The following is a 27,428-nucleotide window of genomic DNA, read 5'->3' as shown; positions in this document are numbered from 1 at the left end:
AAAGGATGTAACAAAGGATGGCAATTGGCATAGTAATAACACTGTGTGTAAATTATGTAACTCAAGTCTGTCACACAGTCACACAAGTCTGTCAGAAACATGACATGACAAGTATCATGAGCATTAATGTTACTTCAAAGTGTCATTAATGTTTATGACACATCCCATGTCATGTTAATGACACGCTCATGTCACTCGTATGTAGACATCTTCAAAATAAAGTGTTACCATATCTCGCTTAAGTCACAAAGGCATGTTCAAAAAATTGCCTAAGTCACATTTTGTTTTGACTTAGGCATGATAAATCCGCTTAAGTCACGCACTTGACATAGGCCATTATCTTAAAGGGGTAAAATCACATGATCTGATCAACTGAGGATGGAGGCGATTTTACCATAGGTGGCTATGAGGAGATGATTTAGGCAAAAAAACAACAACAATTTTGACAAAAAATGACTTGATTATTTTAACAGTGTGACGATATATAAGAGAATACAGTTCTCAATATCAAAACATGAATGGATCTTTCAAATGCAAGACTTAAAAAAAAAGTGATACAGTCCCAAGTGTTCTTGTAGGGAACAAAAAGATCTTCACATGGAAAGGTAACCAATATAATTGTAAGGATATACATGGAATGTGCTGTTACTGTCAGGTTACAAATAACACTAATAATTCTATCAGACATTTTTGGTCTTACAACACTGACTATAACAAAATTTTTAAGATATGTAAGTCTGGTGCTATACTGTGTCAACAAATCCAATGAAAAGAGCATAACCAACAATAAATGAATCCTTAAACCCAGATTCCAAAAGTTGGGATGTTGTCTTAAATGTAAATAAAATATAGTGCAATCATTTGCTGGTAAAAGGCGATTATTTTACTGTGACGATATTTAGGTCTTCTGGTCTGTCAAGTGTCCTGGAGCTAGACAGTCCCCGGTGCCTTACAACAGCGGTTCTCAACCTTGGGGTCGCGAGATGATTTCTGGGGGTCGCCAAATCATTTTGGAAGTCAGCTCTGTCTCCACTGTGTTAAAGTGTTCATGTGTTAATGTGTTTTAGTCTTTTTGGTCATTTTGTGTGTCTTTTGTTGTCATTTTGTGTCTTTTTTGTCATTTTGTGTCTTTTTTTGGTCATTTTGTGTCTTTTTGTTATTATTTTGTGGTCAATTTGTGCCTTTTTTGGGCATTTTGTGTCTTTTTTTGGTCATTTTGTGTCTTTTTTTGGTAATTTTATGTCTTTTTTGGTCATTTTGTGTCTTTTTTCAGTCATTTTGTCTCTTTTTTGGTCATTTTGTTTCTTTTTTGGGTGATCTGTGAGATTGTGTTCAGTGAGCGAGGGTCGCGGACAACATGCATGTTAAATTGGGGGGTGCCTTACAATACCTGTTCAGTCCACTGGGAGTCGCTGTTGAACTGTAGTGGTGCACCGTCACAGAAGAAGAGTCTCGTGCCAGTATCCTGTAACGATGGCGGCCGCCTTGAGAGGGAGCTTAGCAACATTGGTCAAGGTGAGTGTGTAAACGATGTTTCCAGGCTTGTGTTACATTTAAGTCGGCAGGAAAGGAGTGGCATTAGTTCAACCTGTATTTGTTAAAGTCAGACACCATGTTATCTTAAGCTGTTAAAGAAAACTCGGGCTGGTTTGTGTCATTAGTGTAGTGTTGCTAACTGTTAGCCCCGTTATGATTGACCGTTAGATTAACCCTGCTCTCTTCAAATAAATAAAAAGTGCTGCTGTGGCTCCATCTGGTTTTGTCAGCTGGACCAACGAGAAATAAAATATTTGCAGTCAGTGGATATTTTCTATAATAATCATTGAAATGTTTAAATAGGATAGGGCTGTGGATAATGGGCATTAGTAGCTAGTTGGCTAACTCACCTAACCCTGACATGATAACATCACTGTCCTTCAATAATAAGGTTAAAGAAGTATCTTTTAAGATAATTCACAGAATATACCCATCTAAAGTTTTTTTTTTTTTTTTTACAACGATTTAAAAAAGACGTAGACTTAAACTGCTCTTTCTGTGAAGGACACCCTGAAAATGTTTCATTTATTTTGGTCTTGTCCTTTCTCAACTAAATTATGGGAAGATATTTGTAACCTTATTTCTTTTTCGATTGAACCTCATTTGTCCCTGTGCTTTGAACATATACTATTTGGTTTCACTAACTTTCCTTTTGCAAAAGAAAAACAATACTATATATATATATATATCATCAATCTCATGATACAGTTAGCCAAATGGCATATCCATAAATGTCGTTACGTTAACCAAAAACCTCTCTTTCTTGTCTTTGAAAATGAAACCAAACAATATATTAAGTCTGTTAAGAAATCTCAATAGTGTTTTGTTGGTGTATTGTCTTGTATTGCATCATGTTGCTTTAATAAAGTTTAACCCATAAGAACCCACGGTGACACGGGTGTCACAAACATTTTAAATGTTTTAGTAATGTTCATGTATGTTTTTTCAAGTACATAAGTGTGTTTTTCAGTGTTCTACAGCCACATTAGCTTGTTGAGAAGCCATCAAATGATGCAGTGTTATTTATATTCACTTATTATTGATTTATTATTATTTTGTTACTTAAAACAAATCTGAAATGGAATTTGTAGTCTAACAACACTATTAATGTCACAATTTTTATATATGTTGTGGAGATGCAAAGAAAAAGGCAAATTTGTGTTTTTGTAAGTCAAGTCAAACTTTATTCATAGAGCACATTTAAAACAACCGGGGTTGACCAAAGTGCTGTACAGATATCACAGGAAGCAGAAAAGGTGTCTAGTTTATTCATTAAAAAATAAGAAATATCATAAACATAAATTCCATAAACGCCCAAATGTACCATATATGTCGGATCAAAGATCTTTGACATTTAGGGCTAGTATTTTTCTTTTTTTTTTTAAATATCATAAATGTGTTCTATGTGTTCTGTTGTATATTCCCCATAATTTTCCTTTAAGGATTACTGGGTCTGGGTTCTTATGGGTTAAAAAAAAAGTGAAAAATCAGTTACACACATAAGCACATAACTCATAGACGCTAACCACCGTTTGCTTCTTCACTTCAGAAAATATATATTAAATGATTGTGATGTAATAACTTTGTTTTAGTTGCAACCAAGAGATGTGCAGATGCCTAGATTATCACTTTAAAGCTGTAGGTGGCATGTTGTGTGTTTGACAGATAAAAGCTGAAGTGAATTGTTAATTTCATTTATTGCCTGTAGCTCCCATTTTGCTGCCAGCTCAGTGGCTGATGATGAGAGATTAAAAGAAAAAAGTCACACCCTTCCCTGCCCACCTCCAGATTATCTAATCAAATGTGCACCATTATGAAAAACAGTTGGTAACTGTTTATTGTAATATTGATGCATTTTTTTCATCTAGTACATTTTCGGGAAAAACTATGGATAAAATAACCCAGCAGGGATGTCTGTTTTTGGCAAATCCAGCCAATTCGGATATGTGGCATTGATGCCAAAATCATAAAAAAAAAGATCCATTATTTCCATAAATCATAATTTCTCATAGGATGTTATAAAGTTTGATCATGATACAATATACCTATTTGATTTAATACAGGGGCCTGCAATCAATATGAGATATCATGTGCCCATTTAACGCAATCCATTAAATTTATATAATCTCACTAAAAGCAACTAAAATATGATTTGACGATTTTATTACAGTAGTCTTCCAGACATTTTAATGAAAAACAGTCTGTTCTTAAGAGAGGGGAGTAAATATCCTTATTGTCTAGATCAGACCTGGGCATTGGGCGGCCCGCAGGCCACATCCGGCCCGTTGGCTGTCCTTGTCCGGCCCGTGTGAGGTTACCAAGAAATTAGAAATCAATATAACCGCAGTGCTTTTATTTTGAAAAAAATAGCAAACATTAGCACTAGCTAACAACACTTTTACTATAGTTAAGACAGCAAATATAGCCACTAATATATATGACAGAAGAAAATAAACTTTAACAAACCTTGTGTCCTGTCAGTCACTATAGAAGCCTTTAGATACTTTATATCAACTTTATATGAATTACGACGCTCTCGTTATTATTTACCGTTCGTTCGTTTTAACCGTTCTACCGGTTATTTCCTGTCACTATCTTTCAAAATGAAAGCACCCGTTTCACACTGGACGGCACTTTTTCAAAATAAAAGCACCTCAACATTGTTAAACACCTTGAAAATGTACAAACATGAAAAACAAGCTCTATAATACAAAAACACAAATAGGAAGCTTACTAAAGGACATTTACAGTTGTGTTTAAAATAAATGGACTAGTGATATAGTGATTGGAGTATTTACTACTTTTTACTGCTATATTTGATTTACTCCACATTAACAGTCTTATCATAACATGTGTTCCTATCAGTAGCAGCTCAAAACCAGATAATTTACTGTATTTTATAAAGCGATTAAATTAATATTGAGCAGAATTTAGTTCAGAGTTTTGGTCCGGCCCCTGCAACCTTCGTGGTATTGGTCATGTGGCCCCTTGGGAAAATGAATTGCCCACCCCTGGTCTAGATCAAGCTGCTAACTGCACTTGTTGTGACTGTGTCCTCTTGTCCGTCCTCAGGGCCTGAGCGGCCCCCGGTGGCAGCAGCTGGCGTCTCGACAGCTGAGTGTGTCTGCTGCTCTCTGTGGCCCAGAAGCCCCCCCAGCTCGTGCTGATGCTACCTTTAAGGTCACAATGGTGCCAGGGGACGGAGTGGGACCTGAACTCATGACTGCTGTCAAGGAGGTGTTCAAGGTACATTTTACAATAACAGAGGTGGAATATCCTTTTAGAAAACATATCATGGTGCACTACAGCTATATTTAACACTGTTATTTATCACTTATTCTGTTTTTATATAAGCTGATGGCATGCATTTTTAATATTTTTATGAGGAGCTTATTCTAAAGTAGACTTCTTTTCCTCTTGTCTCCAGGCTGGAGATGTCCCGGTAGAATTTGAGGAGTTTCACCTGAGCGAGGTGCAGAACATGGCCAGTGACGAGAAGTTGGAACAAGTCTTAACATCTATGAAGAACAACAAAGTGGCAATGAAAGGTAGCCTCACTTATTTCTATCTCTCCTATCGTAGTTCACCTCCATTTAATAACAATGAATATGACCTAACATGTATGTTCATGACATGCTTTGTTATTCAGGAAAGATTCACACACCAATGGAATTCAAAGGGGAGCTGGCTTCCTATGAAATGAGGCTGAGGTAAAAGCAGAAAGCAAATTATTTTATTTTGAACTTTTTATTGCCTTTTTTCCAGGTGCAGTCATACATTCACAAATTCAAAGAAACAGCACAGGTGTACATGGGGTAGAGGTAGTCCATGGAGTTTGGCATCCCAACAATATCCAGACAGAGTCCGTATTTGAAAGTTGGCAGTGGTGCTCATTAAGCGAGAAAATTAACATACAGTGTACAAACATTCATTATTCATATTTGAATGGCGAGGGAGGAAAAAATAAAATAGTTAAAGAATAAATAAATCAAACAAAAGCAAAACACACACATATAGAACACATCAATCAGATCAAAAGTCGGTAATTGGGGACCATTTAGTCAGGAATACATCAGTTTTCAAGTGTAACCTTGCGGTTATATTTTCCATATAGTAAACATCCTTAACTTTCTCTCTCCATTGTGCTACTGTGGGGGGCTGCGGTCTCAGCCAGGAGATTGTAATCATCTTCTTAGCAATTAGAAGAAAGATTCTCAGCAATACCCTCTGATTATTGTTAAAATTATTTGTTTTTAATGTGTGTTACGTCCACTGACTTAACCCAGTCAGCAGACAATAACATAACAATCAGAAAATTAAACAAAGTCAAAAGTGATGTGAACAAATGATGATTTATTTTATAATAACCAAACAAAGACACACTAAGGTGGGGGAGGATGAGACAAGTGATTGTGCCAAAAGAAAGGTGAAACAAATATAACAAAACAAGGCCTATCTAAACTAGCTCTGAAGAAAAACAAACAAACAAACAAAAGGCCTAACTAACTTATCTACAAAAAGGCTTTCAAAACAATACAGGGGTGGCACAACCAATAACCTAATGGAGTAACAGAGAATAATCTACGTGATGCAAAAATGTACAGGGTACCCCAAACTTACCTAGTCCCAACCTCCCACCACACAAACCAATTTTCTCAATCAAAGTCAGCAAATGCATCGAAAAACCAAGAGAGAATGAAGGCCCAAGATGTCCTCCATTTAAAAGGGTCTCTTCCATTGTGATTGGCCAGCTGGGGATGCAGGGAGCCAATAGACAGCACAGCCTGGTTCCACAGGTAGCAGCTCATCAGTAATCACCTGCAGGTTGTCATCCCAATCACTGACAGGAATCACCTGAAAACACAGGAAAAGGAGGCAGGAGAAATACAAAAACACACACATTGCTGTCTGACACGTAACAATGTGTGTATTTTGTGTTTCATTCTGTTGTTACAAAAAACTAAAACTCCACTTTGTTCATTCCCCAGGCGTAAACTGGACCTGTTTGCTAATGTGGTTCATGTGAACAGCCTGCCGGGCTACAGCACTCGCCACAACAACCTGGACCTGGTCATCATCCGCGAGCAGACTGAGGGGGAGTACAGCTCCCTGGAGCATGAGGTAAACAATACTCCTCTTCACTGTGTTCAGAAGATTAACAGTGGTTTGAAACCCACATGAAAAGGAAATGTTTTTTTCCTATGAAGACAGAGATTTCCCTTGAGCGCACAGAGATTTGGCTACCATTAAACCGGATATTAAAATAAGATGAATCACTCTGAAAAGGTGCTGAAATGGTTTACTGTGTGGCTTTAATTCAGATTTTTCACTCACTGGGGGGGGGCACAGTGCATTACTACTCACATAATGACTCTCTAGTGGTTGTGTAGACACAGTTTATTATTAAAGCTTGTTGGTAGTGTGACCATTTACAGCTTATTTTTAATTAACTACAAGCCTAACAGAATGTAGTAAGGCTACAAGTGACGACTATTTTCACTTATTTGATCTCCGAAAATGTCAGAAAATAGTAAAATATGTCCATCCCATCCCTTTTTTTAAATACTCTTATTATTGGTTTTTCATTTTTATAAGCACAAACGTTAGAAAAACAAAAACAAACCAGACAACAAAGCAAACAAACAAAAGAAATCTCGCCCCAAACTAACAGTGAGCGATGCACTATATATTTCTATTTATACATAAAATAAGTAAGTAAATAAAAAGACGACAGGAGACAGGTAAACGAAGAGCACATACAGTACAGGCCAAAAGTTTGGACACACACCTTCTCATTCAATGCGTTTTTCTTTATTTTCATGACTATTTACATTGTAGATTCTCACTGAAGGCATCAAAACTATGAATGAACACATGTGGAATTATGTACTTAACAAAAAAAGTGTGAAATAACTGAAAACATGTCTTATATTCTAGTAAGCAAAGGGTGGCTACTTTGAGGAATCTAAAATATAAGACATGTTTTCAGTTATTTCACACTTTTTTTGTTAAGTACATAATTCCACATGTGTTCATTAATAGTTTTGATGAATCTACAATGTAAATAGTCATGAAAATAAAGGAAACGCATTGAATGAGAAGGTGTGTCCAAACTTTTGGCCTGTACTGTACGTAAAATAAATGAAAGGGCAGACAGTCCTCGTCTTCCAGGGACAAATGAAGAGTTATAGCTTCTGTAAAAAGGAATGCAATGGTTCCCGGATTCTCCAGAACTTGTCCGATTTGTGATTAAGGTCATGAGTCAGCTTCTCCAGAGGAATAAGAGCAGAAATCTGTGATATCCACAATGTCAACTGTAGGGATCTGGAGAGTTGACCACTGCAGCAAGATACATTTTTTAGCCAAAAACAAAAGCTTTATCAACAGAGATTTGGTATCCGTGCCTAAGAAATTGTCTGGAGCATGATTAAGTAATAAAAACCTCCTGGATTGCAGAGTGAACCACCTTCCAGAAAGTCTGGATGTAGTCACATGACCAAAACAAGTGGATAAATGTACCTTTGTGTATATTATATTTATAACAAAAGTTTGCATATCTTATCCCAGTCTACAGAATTAAATGTCACCTCCAGGTCGCGCTCCCACAACAGCTTCAGAGAGCCTGAAGAATCAGAGTAAAGTAGCGAAGAATAGATCTTGGAAATCAGTCCTTTGGAGATTTGGCCAAACTATAGTGTTTTCCAGCTCTGACAGTGTCATGGGGATCACGCTTGTCCTCAAGAAAGACCCTATAAAGCAGGGGTGTCAAACTCTGGCCCGCGGGCCAAATTTGGCCCGCAGTGTAATTCTATTTGGCCCGCGAGGCAATACCAAATTATTATATTATTATTGTACTATAAAAGCTGACCCGCCGGTATTATACGGCGCATGTACCGCTAATACTAGATTTATTATTGTTATTTTATTTTTAAATGTATTAACCTGTTGAAAAACTATATTTTGATATTTAAATCAGAAGGATGGAAATAGAAAAGAGGCATACGATTTTTATTTAATTTTTATTTAATAAATGAATGACATTGATGTGTTTTTTATTTGTTTTTTTATTTGAAATTTGATTTTGCATGTCTGCACTATTTAGTTATATATTGTATGTTTATAAGCGTTGCTGGTTCCATATTTAATGTTAAAGCAAAACATGTTTGGTATATATTAAAAGGTTAATTTTTTCAATGTTGGCCCGCAATTTTATTCAAGTTTTAAATTTTGGCCCATTGTGTATTTGAGTTTGACACCCCTGCTATAAAGTGACAATTTTGGAGTTACTGATAAAAATCACCGATTTGCTCAAATGACTTGACAGAGTCGGAGATCAACAGGTCTATAAAGTTTGGCAGGCCTTAGATGCCCACTCCATCAAACCAATACTCCAAATCTATGCTGGTAAATCTGGATTCAGAGCCAGAGCCTATGTTGTTCTTGAGATGATTTAACTGATCTATATTATTGATAAAAGAAAGGGAGTTAAGCCTTCTGGGATAGCAAGATAGGGATTCAAGACCCAACCATGAGGAATCTTTCCTGTTCATAACATCCCGTCCCTTTTGAAAGTCCGAAGTGTCCATAGTTTTTCAGATAGAAAATTGAACAATCAATCTATTGTCAAAGTAATTACCGATTATTTCTCTCTAGATCAACTAATGGATCAGTAGAATATTCGTTGCAGCTCTAGCATGCAGTAATATACTGTATATAAAGTTATTAAAGATAGCTTCGTTATTTGAAATGTATGGTCATGAGATGAACAGCTGAAAAATGTATTTGTGTTTGATTCTTTTTGCATGGTATGTTCCCTTTGGTTGCTATGTAGAGTGTAACGGGTGTGATCGAGTGTTTGAAGATCATCACCAGAGATAAGTCACGGCGCATCGCTAAATTCGCTTTCGATTACGCCACCAAGAAGGGACGAAGCAAGGTCACAGCTGTTCACAAGGCCAACATCATGTAAGGATATAGCTTCCTCTTTGCTTTTTTTTTGCTTATTTAAGATCATATACTTCTGTTAAAGGGATAGTTTGGATTATTTTTGAAGTGGGGTTTTAAGGTAACTCTCAAAGTACAGACATGGAAGCTCGGCAATGTACACTGCAAAAAAGCCAACTTGTATTTTTTGGCCTAAAACAGTGATTTAATTTGGTAAAACTTGGAAATATAAATTACTGACATTTAGGGCAATAATGTAAGTTAGCACAACAAAGGAAGCCAGTTGTCTGCTCAAAAACAAGTTGGTGAGTTGTTGTTACTTCTATCTTTAAGTTAGGGTTCACAACAAGGGACAGTAGTTCTGATAACTCTTATTTCTTTGTTGTGATATTCGGTCATTAGCGAAAGCTAGCGGCTAACTGATGCTAGCGGCTAACCGATGCTAGCGGCTAACCGATGCTAGCGGCTAACTGATGCTAGCGGCGCTGCTTGTTACAGCTACAAGAGTAGCCATTAGCGTATCACTGCTAACTCAAAATTGTGGTCACAACATTAGCTGACATTCATAGCGGCGTTACAATCGTGCCAGAGAAATTCAGAGTTGAGCAAACTCAAAAACAAAACTTAAAATATTTAGTTTAATTGTCCAACTTAAAATTTTATCGAAGTTTGTTGCCTTGAAATTTTGAGTTCACCCAACTTTTCTTTTTTTGCAGTGTACTGATAATATACCAAAATTAATTTTTACATGTCTGTATATTGCTTATTTTAATTTATTTCACATTAAAAATCCAAACTATTCCTATTCTTGAACTGATGTTAATTTTGGTTGTGATTTTCTTTTTTTAATTCCACTTATCCTCATCTCCTGTCTTATTACAGGAAATTAGCTGATGGCCTGTTTCTGCAGAGCTGTGCGGAGGTGGCAGAACTGTACCCAAAAATCAAATATGAGAACATAATCATTGATAACTGTTGCATGCAGGTATATACCGTACAATTCTGACTTTATCAACAACGTATTTGATGATTACATTAAAGTGTTACTTTTCCATTTCTCATTTTAAACTTCTCATGGTCTGTGTTGCAGCTGGTCCAGAACCCGTACCAGTTTGATGTGCTGGTGATGCCCAACCTGTACGGGAACATTATTGATAACCTGGCAGCAGGGCTGGTTGGAGGAGCAGGAGTCGTTCCTGGGGAGAGCTACAGTGCAGAATATGCTGTGTTTGAGACTGTAAGTTTCCACTGAAAACCACTCATTGTTGTCATTGTTGTTTCATTCTGATTCCTCTGTTTAGAGTTTGTTTTTCATACTTTAGAACAGTAGTTCTCAACCTTTTTGAGTCGCGACCCCCAATTTAGCATGCATGTTGTCCGTGACCCCCGATCACTGAACACAATCTCACACACACAGTTCAGATCATACAAAAAAAGACACAAAATGACAAAAAAGACACAAAATGACCAAAAAAGGACACAAAATGACCAAAAAATGACGCAGAAAAGAAACAAAATGACCAAAAAAATACAAAATGACTAAAAAAAGACACAATTGACCACAAAATGACCAAAAGAGACACAAAATGACCAAAAAAGACAAATGACCAAAAAAGGAAACAAAATGACCAAAGAAGACACAAAATGACCAAAAAAAGACACAAAATGACAAAAAAAGACACAAAATGACAAAAAAAGACACAAAATGACCAAGAAAAGACACAAAATTACAAAAAAAGACACAAAATTACAAAAAAAAGACACAAAATGACCAAAAAAAACCCAAAATGACCAAAAAAAGACATGAAATGACCAAAAAGACTAAAACACATTAACACACGAACACTTTAACACAGTGGAGACAGAGCTGACTTCCAAAATGATTTGGCGACCCCCAGAAATCATCTCTCAACCCCAATTGGGGTCCCGACCCCAAGGTTGAGAACTACTGCTTTAGATGACACTACATGGTAGAAAATATTAATGGTGCACTTCGAGGACAAGAATGGCTGTTGATGTATTTTTACTATTTATTTAACTCAACCTTTCCCTTGTACTTGGTGATGGAGAGGACTTCTTGATCCCCTGTCTCTTCTCTCTTTCAGGGTGCACGCCACCCCTTTGCACAAGCTGTAGGAAGGAACATCGCCAACCCCACAGCCATGCTGCTCAGTGCTGCTAACATGCTCAAGCACCTCAAGTGAGTCTTGTTGTTACTTTTACCTCGAACTGTACCTTTTTTGTATGATTTAATGTGACAAGTAAACAGTTTCACTGTAAGAGGTACACCACATTACACACTGAAATGCATGACACAGGGACATGGCTCATCACATCTGCTGCATCAAGCCTACAACAGAGCTTGTTCATTATAATCAACTTTAGCTGTTACACTGAGCGCGGAAGCCAAGGACATTGTGGGCATCGCGCGGCTCAATTGAGATTTTCATAGAGCTTTTTTGTTCTCTACATACTGTTATGTTGCCCTCCAACAGGTAAAAACTACATATACTGTAGGGTGACCATATTTTGATTTCCTAAAAAGAGGACAATCGGCACGGCCTTGAGACACAAATTCAGACAGGCTTCTCAGAGGTTGATGAACATGCTTTATTATGCTTCAGTGGTGCAAAATTAACTTCTGTAATAAAATAAAATGAAATCTGTAAAAACTTGTGACAAAATAATAGCTCTCGTAGACTCTTTTCAAACAAATTAATAAATAATATGAAATAATGTTCTAAATATGAAGTCTTCTGTTAGAAAATCTAGCTTCAACAATATATCTCTTAATAACTGCAATAAGATAAATAATAGAAGAGTCTCACAAAGATCCTAACTCAACAAACAAAAAGGATCTATACTTTTCATCTTTAGTTGTCTTTGAGCTTTGAGATCTCCAGCACCTTTATTAGACACTGAGACATATGTGCCAGCTTTGCACACGGTGCACTCAGCCTCTCACCTGTCCCGACTGGGACGGTACGTCGGAAAATTTTTTTGCAGTTCATCTGTGAAGCTGCACTTACGCTTCGGCATTTCCCGTGCGATGTTGCTCCGCTGTTCGATCTGCCCTCTGTCTGCTCTGCTCTCTGTCTCTCTCTCTGTGTGTGCGCGGCGCTGACCCGTCCACTAGGCAGCCTCTTGGTAATTACGTCTCGCAAAATTGTGTGCAAAGCGCCGGTCAATTTACGTGCACGTGTACTGGTCCTATGAAAAACAGTGAACACCGGACATTTTCGTGAATTTATAAAACCCGGCCGGACGCCCCGGACAGGACGTAAAAAGTGGATATGTCCGGGCAAAAGAGGACGCTTGGTCACACTAATATACTGTATAAAAATAATTATTATCATTAAGGGAATGATCTCTTTTAAATATAGATTATTTGTATTCAAAAAAATACCTCTGTAAACAATTTAATTTAATAAATACCTCATTGTACCAGGACAATGCTACAGTATACTAATAGTGGATGTGCAGTATAGTGGACACCACCGATTGGTTTGTGGATTCCAGTTTTGAAACTTTGAGTGCGGCATTTTGGCTGTTAGCAACTTGTTTTTTTGTAACCAGAACAGATTGGATCACAAGCATCAATGATGCTATGTCAGCTAGCTAATGCTAGCTAGCTAGCTGGTCGATCATCTAAATGAACAGCTGGATCTTTAGAGCATAGTTTAGTCCAACCAAATGCTAAATAAGACATTTCTAAGCCACCAAAATGTCAGTTAACAATGAAGTAAATGTACACTGTGAAAGGGGAAAAGTTCAAAGACAAAAACACACATTGCACTGTGGTATAAACCTCTCAATCACATGGTAGCCTAGCCAATAATTTTACTCTAAATGGAAATAATTTACAAGCAACTTTAATTTATATTTAATTGATTAAATATATCAAGTAAAAAGTAATACATGGCTTCCAAATCCTGCATAACTAACTGTGTTATCACTTGTGTTATGCCCCAGTCTAGGGGGCCTAGAGCACAACATGAAAAGGCCCCATCTTCCCCATCTCCCAAGTAGCCACAAACAAAGATAAGTTTGAAGAATGGGTAAATATTTATTTACAAAGAGAACTTAGGTAAATACAAATATTCTTCAACTTAGGGGTAAACTAAAGCCAAAATAACAAACAAAACAATTCTATCTTAAAAAATAAGAAATTTACCTGAAAAACCAAAAGATACAAAATCTTACCTCCCTACCTACTTAAACAAGAGAAAACGAGAAACAAAACCTGGCAACCCACCCTTACTGCTCAAAACAAGGGAATTAAGTCCAAAACCACAAGTTAACTCAAAAGGTGTGAACCGGTTGGGAGAAGAGGAGGATGAGGAAAAAGCCTGCTGCCACCGACGGCCGCCATCTTGGCTCCATTTAAACCAGGTGGTTCCGGCTGCAGCCAATCACAGCCCAGGCGTGGAACCTCTCCACCAATCGCACCGTGGCTACGGCACACTCCAATCTGCATATAAAAAGGAAAACAAAAACACAGGGCACACATACAAATGCAGTTTGCTAGAAAATAACTATAAAATGACCACAGTCATAACACTTGGCAAAACTCACACATTCTGGCATGCAACCACATGCTACACAGATGAAGTCTGTGCACCCACTCCCCCTGCCTACATTGCGCATCACATCCTTGCATCATTGGTTTTGGCCTGCTCCATACCCCTCAAACTTTAGAAAACTGCCTTAGCTCCTTGTTTGTTTAAAAGTTGACTAGTGTATAAGAAAGTTCAGGCCACCTCTTACTTGTCACTTGATTGTGTTGCAGCCTGGAATATCACTCCCACATGGTGTCAGATGCTGTCAAGAGGGTCATCAAACAGGGCAAGGTAAGTGTGTGTCAGTGTGTGTGTCAGTGTGTTGTTAATTCTACCTAGTGTGCCCACTGGTGCATTCAGGCTGTGGATGTGGAGACGCCTGCCCTGACAACACTAACCGTATTAACACGCCAAGGAAGCGTTTTCCATTAATACCAGCAGTGCAAAATGGAAGAGCTGGTTCTGCTTCAGGAACGTGAAGCCGACAGGACTTGTGGGTCACAAACTGTAATCTCATATGTTCGTTGTCAAAATGCTGCAGACGCTGAAGAAATTTGAAATACAGCATAAATTGAAAAAGCTTTTTCCCATAAATCAGTCGTATTTGAGCAAAAACAGCAGCACATTGTGTAATGTAACAGTTCTTGCCCCACAAATGTCTGTATTTAACAACCTGCAAATTATACTTTGGTGTGTTAGAGAGCCTTTGATAACTGACTTGTGAGACTGTTTATATGCTTCTTACCTTCTGCACATATCTGCATAGCTGCATAACTCTTTTGCTCCTGGTCCATGTTAACACTAACATAAACTGACTCAAACAGCAACATGAGTCATTCAACTTCAGTTCCTAAAATGCATGATTGATTCAGCTCTAACGGGTCATTTTTAGCAACAACTTCATGAAAGATTTTAATTTTTCTCTTTGATTACTCATCTAAAAAGCGGTGGCAAAAGCTCTTCTTTCAGTTGGTTAAGCATTATAATTGAAGCAACTATGTGAATGTGAGAAAATGTCACTTTAACCCATAAGAACCCAGACCTATTTATCCTTGAAGGAAAATTATGAGAGATATACCACAGACCAGTGGAGCACATAGAATACATTTCTGATGTTTTAAAAAATAAAATACTGACCCTAAATGTCAAAGATCTGTGATGTGACATGAACATTACATTGGGCTTTTATGGAATTTATGTTAGTGATATTCTGCTTACAGAAACACAAATTTGCCTTTTTCTGACGAACACAGCTATATTTTTGTTACTTGTTTTATATTAATTTGTTCAGGAAATATGGTCAAAACAGGTTAAACGCAATACAGGACATTCACGGATTATAATTGTTAAATGGGTTTAAATTTAGCCTTGTAACAAAAAATAAGCTTTTTGAAATTAGCGACTTTTTCACATTTCTGTTTCCAGTCACACACATATTTTGGAGAAGTCACTTCTTGTCACAGTCTTGCTAAGGGACTTAATGAGTTAAGGTGAAGCATAAAGCTGTATATGGGAGATTCTACAACATTTCAAGTGTTTGTTACATGCATGTCACCATGGGTTCTTATAGGTTAAAAAAAAAAAAGCCTGTCATTTGAAAGCAGATTTTGCCTGCACGTTGTCTGAAGTGCCCTTCCTCTCCCTCTTCCCTTCCTTCAATTACCTCCTCTCCTTGTACCCCAATACCCTGTATGTATGTATGTGTGTGTGTTTATGTGTGTATCTGTGTGCACGTCCCAGGTACGGACACGAGACCTTGGCGGTTACTGTACCACCAGCGACTTTGTGGGTGCTGTTGTGGAAAACCTGCGTCACCGACCGGTTTACTAAGATGTTTCGTCAAACTCCTCACTGACATTTCCCTTAAATCTGGACATTGTTCTTAACATGACCTGGACGCATGTTAAGACTCGCCTCCCCTTTCATTACCAAATAACAGTTGTGCCACACAGTTTTGACAAACACCATGTATATGGTATATTTTGGGTTTGCTGATAGATCCAGTGGAATCAACTGTGCTTTATGTTGTACTTTACTAAAACATGTGCAGCTCATGAGCCTTCCTTTCATTTATTTGCACCATCTATCCCAAAGTTCATGTCCATCATTTTACTTTTCTTTCATTCTCTGACATCTTTTGGTCCCCCTATTATTTACTGTCCTTGTGCTTGTTGGCCATACAGACTACCTCCCTGCTACCACACACTGTTAGAAACTATCTGTAAAGCAACCACACTGCCTTTATCAACAGTTTGTCGGCTAATCTGCTTCAGCCTCACACTTCATACCAATATAGCTGGCTTTTATCTCATTTTCTGATATCCTCACCACCTTTAACTGAACCAGGCTGACTGCTACTGTAACTGAACATACAGTATGATAACACTGCTACATCATGATCCGTTAATACCGTAAATCTCCTGACCTATAAATGTGTTAATGTTTTTAATAAAACTCTGTTGTGCTAATGAATTGCTTGAAACTAAACTCTATAAAAAACACATCTGAATTGTTGTGCAGCATGTTACTGTATGGCAAACACAACTCCATCTTAATGCAAAAATTCTAAGGGAGGTACTGATACTGATATCAAATATGGGGCTGATACTGACTCAAGCCAATCTATTAATTCTTTATTGTAATAACAATTCAGAAGATTTGGATCTACAGTACAGGCCAAAAGTTTGGACACACCTTCTCATTCAATGCGTTTCCTTTATTTTCATGACTATTGACATTGTAGATTCATCAAAACTATGAATGAACACATGTGGAATTATGTACTTAACAAAAAAGTGTGAAATAACTGAAAACATGTCTTATATTCTAGTAAGCAAAGGGTGGTTACTTTGAGGAATCTAAAAATACAAGACATGTTTTCAGTTATTTCACACTTTTTTTGTTAAGTACATAATTCCACATGTGTTCATTCATAGTTTTGATGCCTTCAGTGAGAATCTACAATGTAAATAGTCATGAAAATAAAGAAAAACGCATTGAATGAGATGGGTGTGTCCAAACTTTTGGCCTGTACTGTATGTATTTATTTGTTAGATTAATTTTACAAAGTAATGAAATCAATGTTTAAGACAATCCTGATGTTGCCTTACACATAAAACAATGATCCCAGTCACTTTAACATACAGATTTTTAATTAAACACTGGTTTTGGATCGGTACTGGGATTGGCCCAGGTCTTAGTGTCAGGACTAAAAATGTCTGATGGGTTCATCCCTTAAAACAGTTGATATTTTCAACATTTTAAGATATCAAAAATACTGTCATGTATTCTGTTGACTATGAAATAACTTCCAGGTGTTAACTTCTCCTCAAAGAATTGTCACTAGCACTAATAGCTCTTATTGCACTATACCTTGATTGTTTGCTTTTACTCTTCCTGTAAGTCGCTTTGGATAAAAGCGTCTGCTAAATGACTAAATGTAAATGTAAATGTAGGTGTTGCAATAAAATGGGATTTTTAAAATAATTCTACACTTTATTATTCACACAAAATCTCATTTGATGGTCCTATATTTTGTCATAAGTGGAGCAGTGCACAACTTATTATTACAGGTCACGTTTTAGTCGTGATAAAAAAGTTAAATGAGTAGATATAATTTATAATAATGATAAAGTATCATTCCAAAGTATTGTTTTTGTATTAGATGGTGCTGTTTGTTACCACATCACTTTTCATGCCACTAATGCTGTAAGAATGTAAACCTTTATTTAAATCACCACTTCAGCAGGTAACCTTTTCGTCTCACTGCCAAAAATAAAGATTTCACAAGTTGTTAACCACGAGTAATAAAAGATAAAGTGATGTATTGTTCACTCCATTCCTGTTTTGACATTTTGGTTCAATGTTATTTTTTGAAATTTCTTGAGAATGTGTGCCACCAGTGTGAACAGAGTTTTTTTTTTTTTTTAAGGATCAAGAATCCTTTATGGAGATTTCATACCTGCATATTAACCCATAAGAACCCACGGTGACACCCGTGTAACAAACACTTTAAATCTTCTTGAACAGGGGTCTCAAACTGGAGGCAGTATCAAAATGACCAAAATTACAACAACAAAAAAAGACACAAAATGACAGAAAAAAATAAATTACTAAAAAAAGACACAAAATTACAAAAAAAAACCACTAAATTACTTTAAAAAGACACAAAAAAGACACAAAATCACCAAAAAAGACACAAAATGAGAAGACAGAATAACCAAAAAAAACCTAAGGAAGACACAAAATGACCAACAAAAGAAACAAAATAACAAAAAAAGACAACAACAGACGCACAAAGACTTAAAAAGACACAAATGACTAAAAAAGACACAAAATTACAAAATGACCAACAAAAGACACAAAATAACTAAAAAAGACACAACAACAGACACAAAATGACACAAATGACCAAAAAAGACACAAAATGACTTACAAAGACACGAAAATGATTCAAAAATGCACAAGTGTTTGTTACATGGGTTCTTATGGGTTAAAGCTTGTCGCACATCTGATGTCACATTGAATATTTAACATTCTGTCTTCTCATAAGTGAATGTTGGACTGAATGGTGTAACTATATATAAATACTAATTCGTAGATAAGACTAGAGGCGTGTTTTCTCATAGATTTTTTTAATTCTACATATAACATCCCTTAACTAGTACACAACCCCACAAATAAAACAAGACCAAGGAGAAAGAAGAAAGGCTTGCAGTTTATTGTTTACACTGAAAAGTGTTGATGCTGTAAATGTATGACTGGTATACACTACTGGTCAAAAGTTTTAGAACACACCAACTTTTCCAGAATTTAATTGAAAATGATGCAGTTTAATGTCTCAGTGTAGTCTGAAATGAATGCACATTTGCAACATTTAAAATTCTTTATTGAGCATGATAGTGTTTTGAAAGTAAAAAAAAAAAAAAAATGGACAAAATAGCCCAAGACTCCATAGAGTTAAGTTGTTAACCCATTTCTTGTTCCCTGAAAAAGGCCTACTTGTATAATTCTGAAATGTACATTATTTTTCAGTTTTGGTTAAGCTTACCTTTTTTTATTTACCTCTGGCAGTTCACCACTTACCTTTGTACCCTTTCAAGCTGTTCATTTGACTTGAACTGCTTGAATTTCAATAAAAAACTGGATTAAAATTAAAATTGGGGTGTTCTAAAACTTTTGACCGGTAGTGTATATATTTGAATTCTCAGCCTCAGGTAATGGTAAAAACAAAAATGTGAGAAAATGAAGAAAACACGTCTTTGTATTAGCTTGCTGAAAACACTAATTGTGTATTCTGTGAGTGCAGTTTTTAAAGGCTCTCTAACACGCAGGCTGTGATACTGTATGTGGACATGTGCTGCTGCAGCTGTGCATATAGTAACAATCTGTCCTTATGTTTGCAACAGGTGCGCACCGGAGACCTGGGGGGCTACGCCACAAGCGATGAGTTCACCCAGGCTGTCATTGCTAACCTGGCAGTGTAAGAGCTGTATTTGCAAATCTGTCAGCTGCTGAGACACGCACACGCTTTTTTATTTACATCCTGTTTAAACTGACCTCTTGGCTGATTGTATGCATACAGAATGTCGCATACAGCGACAGTTTGCACGCATTTTCACAGTGAAATGCAGATAAAATGCTCTGCTATAATATCCACAAACTTGTTTGCAGTTGAGCGTAACACATTAACTATGACATTCGTGTTAAGTTGGACATGCAAAGTCTTATAATCGGCACAAAATATGTTCTCATGCTGCTACACATTATCCTTTCATATTCTGTTCCCTGGCAAGATCCTGTACTTTCTACTTAATGGTTTGATGTCAGGACATTAACCAGCAGTTCAAACATGATGTGTATCTTTCATATTATTTATTAACTTCAAGTGTTTAGCTTTGTTGCTTCTTCATTTATGATGAGATGTGAATAATAAATGAGATAAGATATGTTGTGTGCTAAATCCTTGCGTGAATGTTAATAGAAGGCTGATGTAGTATTTAGTGTTTTTCGTGGCTGTTTTTTTTTTTTTATGTTTTATTAAAGGATCCCCATTAGCTTGTGCCATGGCAGTTCGCTAGTCTTCCTGGGGTCAAAACATTCCAACAAGTAATACTCAACAGTCCTACAACAACTTTAACAGTAAAAATACATTACAAAATACATTAGAAAAGTGCAGCACAAAAGTTCATTACAAAATGCAGCACAAATTTAAAAGACAGTTTGTAAAATCAAACCATTGAATTATAGCCATTTGGATTAAATGTTTAGGAATAATTGGTCAAATGCATTTGATCAGAAAACAAATAAAATACAAAAAAAACCAATACAGCTTTAACCAGTATCATTGATTGTAATCCTGGACATCATGAACCAGGCAAACATCGCTTCTATATAGAGGAGCGTCCTTTCAACCAAAATAAACAAAAAAAAATAATTAAACCCCCCCAAAAAATATAATAAGCCCAACACCTAACATTAACCACTGACAAAGTACATCTTTAATTTCTTTTTGAAGGATATTTAGCTTTTTTCTTGACGGATATCAAGTGGTAAATCATTCCATATATTACTCGCTCTATAAAGCACTGTTCTTTTCAGAGAATTAGTTCTTGGATGAGCTTTCACAATATCACCCTTGTCTGCCTTCCTGGTGTTATGTTTATGCACAGTATTACAAAAAACTATTTTATCTCATGAACTCAGGTCTGTGTGTTGTTAATGTGTTGCTCAGAAATGTCTCTGTGCATGAGGCCAGCCTCTTTTCAACATTGAGCCATGATAGGCTGCTGGTGGTTCAGTCAGCACGCATTACCTCTCAGCATGGAAAACTCAAATTCAAGCCAAGGCCTCTGTGTCCAAACATATGCACGTCAGGTGGACTGCAGAGTCTATAAAAAATGCTTGCTTGCAGCCTGCTGGTGCATTATCCAGATCCATGAAAAAAGAATTGTGTAAAGAAGAGGAAACAATACAAAGTTTGGGTAACACTTTACAATAACCATCTAAGTCAGGGGTGTCAAACTTAAATATACAATGGGCCAAAATGTAAAACTTGAATAAAATCGCAGGCCAACATTGAACAAATAAACCTTTTAATATATACCAAACATGTTTTGCTTCAACATTAAATATGGAACCAGCAACGCTGATAAACATACAATATATAACTAAATAGTGCAGACATGCAAAATCAAATTTCATATAAAAACACATCAATGTCATTAATTTACAATAATAAGATAATAATTTGGTATTGCCTCACGGGCCAAATAAAATTACACTGGGGGCCAAATTTGGCCTACGGGCCAGAGTTTGACACCCCTGATCTAAGTGATGTTTATAGATGGTTTATAAACCAATTATTAACCATTTACAAAATTCTATACATATTTCATCTTTAAATGTTTTCAAACGATTTCTTAAAGGTATATGAATCATTTTGTAATCATTTACATACTTAATATGGTGTTAAAATGTTATAATGAGTGCAAAACTGTTAATAAACTAATAATTATAATGTAATTGTTTGTTTATGATAAAGTAACTATCAACTTACATTAATATACCTTCTATTTGGCGTTTATAAATTATAGTTCAACATTAATACATTTTCTATTTACCATTCTAAATGGCCTATATACGGTTTATAAATGGTGATTAAACATTAATAAACTATCTGCTTACCATTTATAAATGGTCTATTTACCATCTATAAATGATGGTTATTGTAAAGTGTTACCAAAGTTTGTAATGGTCTTTTGCCAACATTATCTTTATTGAGTTTTCAAAATGTTTCCAAAATACATAAATATACAGAAATAAAAGTGCTCTCACAACAAAGGAGACATCAGGGGCAACTAAATTATTTTCCAGCATTCAGATTGTCCTTCCTTGAAAATCAGGAATTTATGAGATAACATAGAGCAACACTTAGGTGAAAATACAAATATAAAATACAAAAAACAAACAAAACAAAACAAAAACAAAAAAAAACAAGAAACAACAACCAGAATAATCCAAGAGTTTATCCATTTTATCACGAGTTAGCCCAGGTTACTTCACTATTTAGCATGGTTCAAAAATACAAATGCAGATGTACAATTCACACAGAATAAAGAAATCACATATCAAAATAAAAATGATTTTAGATCACTGCAAGGGATTACCCCTAACTACGCCTCGTCTGCTTCATTCCCCACATTACTTAAATCTACACTCTCCATATATTCCATGAAAGGACCCCAAATGTTTTTGAAATAGTGATAGTTTCCCTTTTATAATATATGTTATCTTCTCCATAGGTTTTGTAATGGTATGCAGATATTAGTTATCATCAATAGAGCGGCAAGTAATTATTTCCATTGGGGTTTAAGAAATTAATATTTGGTTCAGAAAATTATGAAAATTGTAAGTCATAAATTCCCTAAACCTACCAAAAATTTGTTTTATCCACCCAAGAGTCCAAAAAAAGACAGATATAAACATATCTGACAAACATAATTTCTAGAAGAACTTTACCACTAAAATCATCATTTTTTAAGGCAAAAGCCTTTTTCCTGCATGGTATATAGAGCACTGACAAAATACATAAATATTTAATAAGACCAATCTCGAACATAACTGAATACATCCATAAATAAGTTAGTTACATAATTAAATTTGTAAAAAAAGAAACTAAAAAACCCTAATCTGTTTATTTCAAAAAGGAAAAATATATAATGCTTAATATTTCTTTTTACAACATATTTTTAATGAATGCACTTTTTTTTTCAACATTTCAGTGCTCATGTCAGTTTCAAGGTTTCATACCTGAACCTGTTATTGTTACTTTTCTTCTATAATTCTCATATTTTTCTGATGATTCAAGCTTTTTTCTTAAGATCAGATATATGTTTTGTTTGCAATAATCTCTTAAAATAACTTTATTTATGAATGTGACACATTGTGACACACTTTAAAAACATTGAATGTCACATGCTGTGCCTTTATACTCCATTTGTTTATTTATCACAGAGGACATACTAATTACATTGATTATAAATGTATCAGATGCAGCTAATTTTGCAGTTTGTGAGTGGGTTCATGTATAGGCTTATTATGCTTCATATTAAACCTCTAAAGTCCAGAAGATTCTGGTTGAAATTTGTCAACTTCCTCTGCATTAATTTCTGTCTGTGTTTAGCATCTTTCAGTCTGTCCTTCACATGCATGGCTCCTTTTTCTGGACACAAACTTGGCTATCAGTCAGATTTTTCATTTTAATTTAATTAACAAAGTATAAAGCTGCCAGGAACCCAAAATACAAACAAAAGACACAGGTGTCTATGGAAATGTACCATTTTCTTTTCTTTTTTTCTAAACCATTTATACACACAAAAACAGCAGAAATGATAATAAATAATAGAACTACAAAACAGTCTATTTGCATGTAAATTAAAAATAGTAATAGTTTTCATTGTAGAAAGAAAATTCACTTTTTAAAAATTGGTCTAGAAACATAAATGGTACACTGTGAAAACTCCTATGATTGAACTTTCACTGGCTTTCTCAGCTTGTCTACATATCATATAGGCCTATAAAAAAAGCTATTACTGTAAATAAAACGTGTATTTTCAATAAATAGATGGACTCCAGAGGGTTAAAAAAACAAATAACAAATATAACTAGGACTGCAAGCAGTACTGAACGGGCCCTCGCTGTGTGCAAAGTTTGGTGCAAAACGATGAAATTGCCTAGGAGGAGTTCGAAAAAGTAGGTTTACGACATTTCGCGAATTTGCGGAAAAAAAAACTCTGGGCGAAAATGGGCGTGGTCTATATCACGAGACTCAGCTCAACTCAGTGAACGCGTGGATATAGGGTTAGTTAAGGTTAGTTTTTGAACTTGTGATAAAGTATGTGGAAGTTATTAGCCAAAACACACTTTCCTTTATTATAGCGCCACCTAGTGGTGGAAATTCAGGATGACAATAGATTATAATAATAATAATAATAATAATAGCCTAATAATACATTTTATTTGGAGGCGGCTTTCTTGGCACTCAAGGACACCATACAAAGGATAGAAAAGAAACAGCAATAAAATACAGTAAAATACACAGAATTAATAACAATACAATACAATTTTATATTGTATATAATTATTGTAAAATTTTTCGCCATGTGTGACTTATATTTAATGTTTCATGAGTTTTGGGGTATGTTCAGGCAGTGAAAAATGCGATCATTTGGGAAGAAGAAGAAAAAGAAAATCATTCGAAATACAATAGGGACCTCGCAGGTCGTTGCCTGCTCGGGCCCTAAAAAAGCAAAAGACAAAACAAGGTGCACCTCTGGTTCCTTATTAGCTGATATGTTGATAAACACTCAGTGGCGGTTCTAGACCAGTTTTACTGTGGGGGCCAAGGAGGGGCCAGTGTTTAATCAGAGGGGCACATTAGCACATTGACAAATGGCAAAGATGATATTTAAGAATTCAAAATCTTTGAATATCTTGAAAAAGACACAAAATGACAAAAAAAAAGACACAAAATAACCAAAAAAAGACACAAAATGAGAAGACAGAATAACCAAAAAAACCCCACAGAAGACATAAAAATGATCAAAAATAGACACAAAATGACCAAAAAAAGACACAAAATAACTAAAACAGACACAAAAAAGACAAATAAATGACACCAATGACAAAAAAAGACACAAAATAACTAAAAAAAAGACACATCGGACACAAAATTACCACAAAAAAAGACACAAAAAAAGACACAAAATGACTTACAAAGACACATAAAGACATGAAAGGGATTCAAAAATGGACAAAATATCCCTATAAGACTCCATGGTGTTAAACTATTATACAATGTAACATTCTGGGTTTCTTTTGTGTACAATGAGATATTGTTTGAACAAAAACAAAGTTAGAATTGTTCCATTGTTCATCGTTATAAAGTGATCATTTTATTATTAATTTGACACAGGGGCCACAGCAGGGGCCAAGGGCTTCTTCACAGGGGCAGGGGCCCCTGGAGGCCCCTGTGTAGAACCGCCACTGTAAACACTGAAACTGAGTCAGGGGCCCTTTATGGAGGCCCCCAGAGTGGGGGGCACTGATTCAGCTCGTTGCAGTGACTGTGTCTGCGCCATGTCGGCTCCAGCTCGGCCAGCAGGTGTCGCTGCGGGCTGCGGGGGAACCGAGTGGAGAAGAGACGGGGCCTGGCCTGGGAATTTGCTGTTCGCTTCCCATTCTTCCTATGCAGACAGACACACAACATGGCGGACTAGAATAGTCGGCCGACGCGCCCGGATACAGCGGATAAACCGTGGGATTTAACACCCAGGACGGCCACGAAAGTACACTCTGAAGGGACGATAAGTTAGGCCGAATCGAGGGTTTTTTGTGCTGCGCCGTCCTCGCCTGGATTTAGCAGATAAACTGATTGCGAAGTGTTGGCTGTGTGTCCCGGATCGTGCTTCCCTCCTCTGCTATCACCCAGGTCCCCCCACCCCGCTCACACTCTCGGTTCCTGGGGTGTGGAGACAGGGGCCGGGGTCGAAAAACGTGGAAGAGAAAGAGAGGATAAATTCCCGCTTGGCTTTTTTTCCCCTCCTCGGGTTTCCTCTGGGCGCTACAGGAGTTGTGGTGAGTTTTTCTTATTTTGTTGCGCAAATCACACTTGTTACAATGTCGCGGTAGCAGCATGTTTCCTCTCGCTGTAACATTGTGTCACCCACAAACAAGCACTTTATCCCCCACATTTAGCCTCAGTACATGATACCTGTAGGCTACCACCGCGGAGTTAAACCACCCGAGCTTATACTGCCTTTAATAGTTGTTCACCTCTTTGTAACGCTGGGACATTTCAGAAGTAGCTCGGAGGCAGGGAGGGAATTTTTTTGGCGAAGGGGGCTCTCAAGAAAAGGGGGCTTGGAGATGAAGTGCTCCAACATTTGAGAAGTGAGAGGTTGTAACTGGGTTTGTTGTGCCAGCACTGATGCTGTTGCGCTGGCAGTGGAACAAAGAGGGGCTCCAGGTCTGTGCTGCCTCGCTGGAAAGTCCACTTTATTGATCAACGCTTTGTTATTACACGTTCAGAGAGGGTGGGGAGCTGGCTGGCTGGGTGGGTGGGTGTGTGGGTGGGTGGGGGGGCTTCATGCGACCCACAACAGGAATTAGGTCGCCCAAACATTAACATGTATGCTCTGTCAAATCACAGCCTCTGCTTTGTGTTTCTTCTTCTGCACTCTGAGTCTCTGAAGAGTGCATTCCCCTTCACAACCTCTCCCAAAGTTTTTTTTTTTTTTTTTTTTCTAATGATTAATTTTCTCCTCTCTTTCTAGATGTTGGGTGTAACCGAGCATACCATTTTAATCTTGTGGGTGTTTTTTAATGCATTACTTAACTTTCACATGGACTGTAAGTTCAGCTCATTATAATGTGTATTATTCCTTTAATGGGTTGTTTGTCATTTGAAATGGCAACCAATATAAATAGAATATAAATCATTACAGCAGTTGCTGCTGCGGCTTAGTCGATTTATTGGTCGATTTGATTTTAGTTGACTGAAATGTTTCCATTTTTTGATGTTTTTTTCCCTGCTGAGTAACTTACTTGACAATATCTAAATTCATGCATTGGCATGAGTCATTTGGGAGAAACTCAGTTTGACAGATCTGTTGATAACAGCAACTCATCAATTAGTCAGCAAAATTGTTTGAGTGTTAGTCAACTCGATTTCTTTTGTCGAGGATGTCCCCAGTTGCTGAATCATTTGAGCCAAACTACAAGAACACTGCAGTTGGAAAAATAATTTTAAATGCTTTAAAAGTTGGAGCATCGTCCAGGCTGAGGTGCACGACAGAGCCTGCTTTGATATACACTACTGGTCAAAAGTTTTAGAACACACCAACTTTTCCAGAATTTAATTGAAAATGATGCAGTTTAATGTCTCAGTGTACTCTGAAATTAATGCACATTTGCAACATTTAAAATTCTTTATTGAGCATGATAGTGTTTTGAAAGTAAAAAAAAGATTCAAAATCACATTTTATGTTGAACTAAAGGACTAAAAAAAGACACAAAATGACAAAAAAAGACACCAAAAGACACAAAATGACTAAAAAAAGACACAAAATGACAAAAAAGACATGAAAATAATTCAAAAATGGACAAAATAGCCCAAGACTCCATAGAGTTAAGTTGTTAACCCATTTCTTGTTCCCTGAAAAAGGCCTACTTGTATAATTCTGAAATGTACATTATCTTTCAGTTTTGGTTAAGCTTACCTTTTTTTATTTACCTCTGGCAGTTCACCACTTACCTTTGTACCCTTTCAAGCTGTTCATTTGACTTGAACTGCTTGAATTTCAATAAAAAACTGGAAAAATTGGGGTG

The 27,428-nt window shown here is 36.5% G+C and overlaps 2 protein-coding genes across 5 annotated transcripts in view; both read left to right on the top strand.

Moving 5' to 3' along the window:
• Window positions 1-1,401: 1,401 nt before the first annotated feature.
• On the top strand, window positions 1,402-19,987 carry idh3b (isocitrate dehydrogenase (NAD(+)) 3 non-catalytic subunit beta). 2 transcript variants are annotated; one of them, XM_059328590.1, is made up of 11 exons: window positions 1,402-1,515; window positions 4,609-4,782; window positions 4,964-5,084; window positions 5,186-5,246; window positions 6,525-6,657; window positions 9,368-9,501; window positions 10,363-10,465; window positions 10,571-10,717; window positions 11,586-11,680; window positions 14,270-14,330; window positions 19,448-19,987. In XM_059328590.1, exons 1-11 carry the CDS (start codon window positions 1,474-1,476, stop codon window positions 19,523-19,525), a joined length of 1,149 nt encoding a protein of 382 aa, XP_059184573.1. In that variant the 5' UTR covers window positions 1,402-1,473; the 3' UTR covers window positions 19,526-19,987. The 2 variants fall into 2 exon arrangements, with proteins under 2 accessions (XP_059184573.1, XP_059184572.1); XM_059328589.1 differs by lacking the exon at window positions 19,448-19,987 and adding an exon at window positions 15,780-16,511.
• A 4,823-nt stretch (window positions 19,988-24,810) lies between these two features.
• Window positions 24,811-27,428, top strand: part of ptpra (protein tyrosine phosphatase receptor type A) — a 47,150-nt gene continuing 44,532 nt past the window's right edge. For all 3 annotated transcript variants that reach the window (XM_059328570.1, XM_059328569.1, XM_059328568.1), the window contains exon 1: window positions 24,811-25,676. The gene's annotated coding sequence lies outside the window, so the exon portion shown is untranslated. The remainder of the gene's footprint in view (window positions 25,677-27,428) is intronic.

This window comes from Centropristis striata, chromosome 3 (genome assembly GCF_030273125.1).
Source record: "Centropristis striata isolate RG_2023a ecotype Rhode Island chromosome 3, C.striata_1.0, whole genome shotgun sequence".
Taxonomy (NCBI): domain Eukaryota; kingdom Metazoa; phylum Chordata; class Actinopteri; order Perciformes; family Serranidae; genus Centropristis; species Centropristis striata.
The sequence above is the reverse complement of the archived record's forward strand: the minus strand, read 5'-3'. Positions and strand labels throughout refer to the sequence as shown.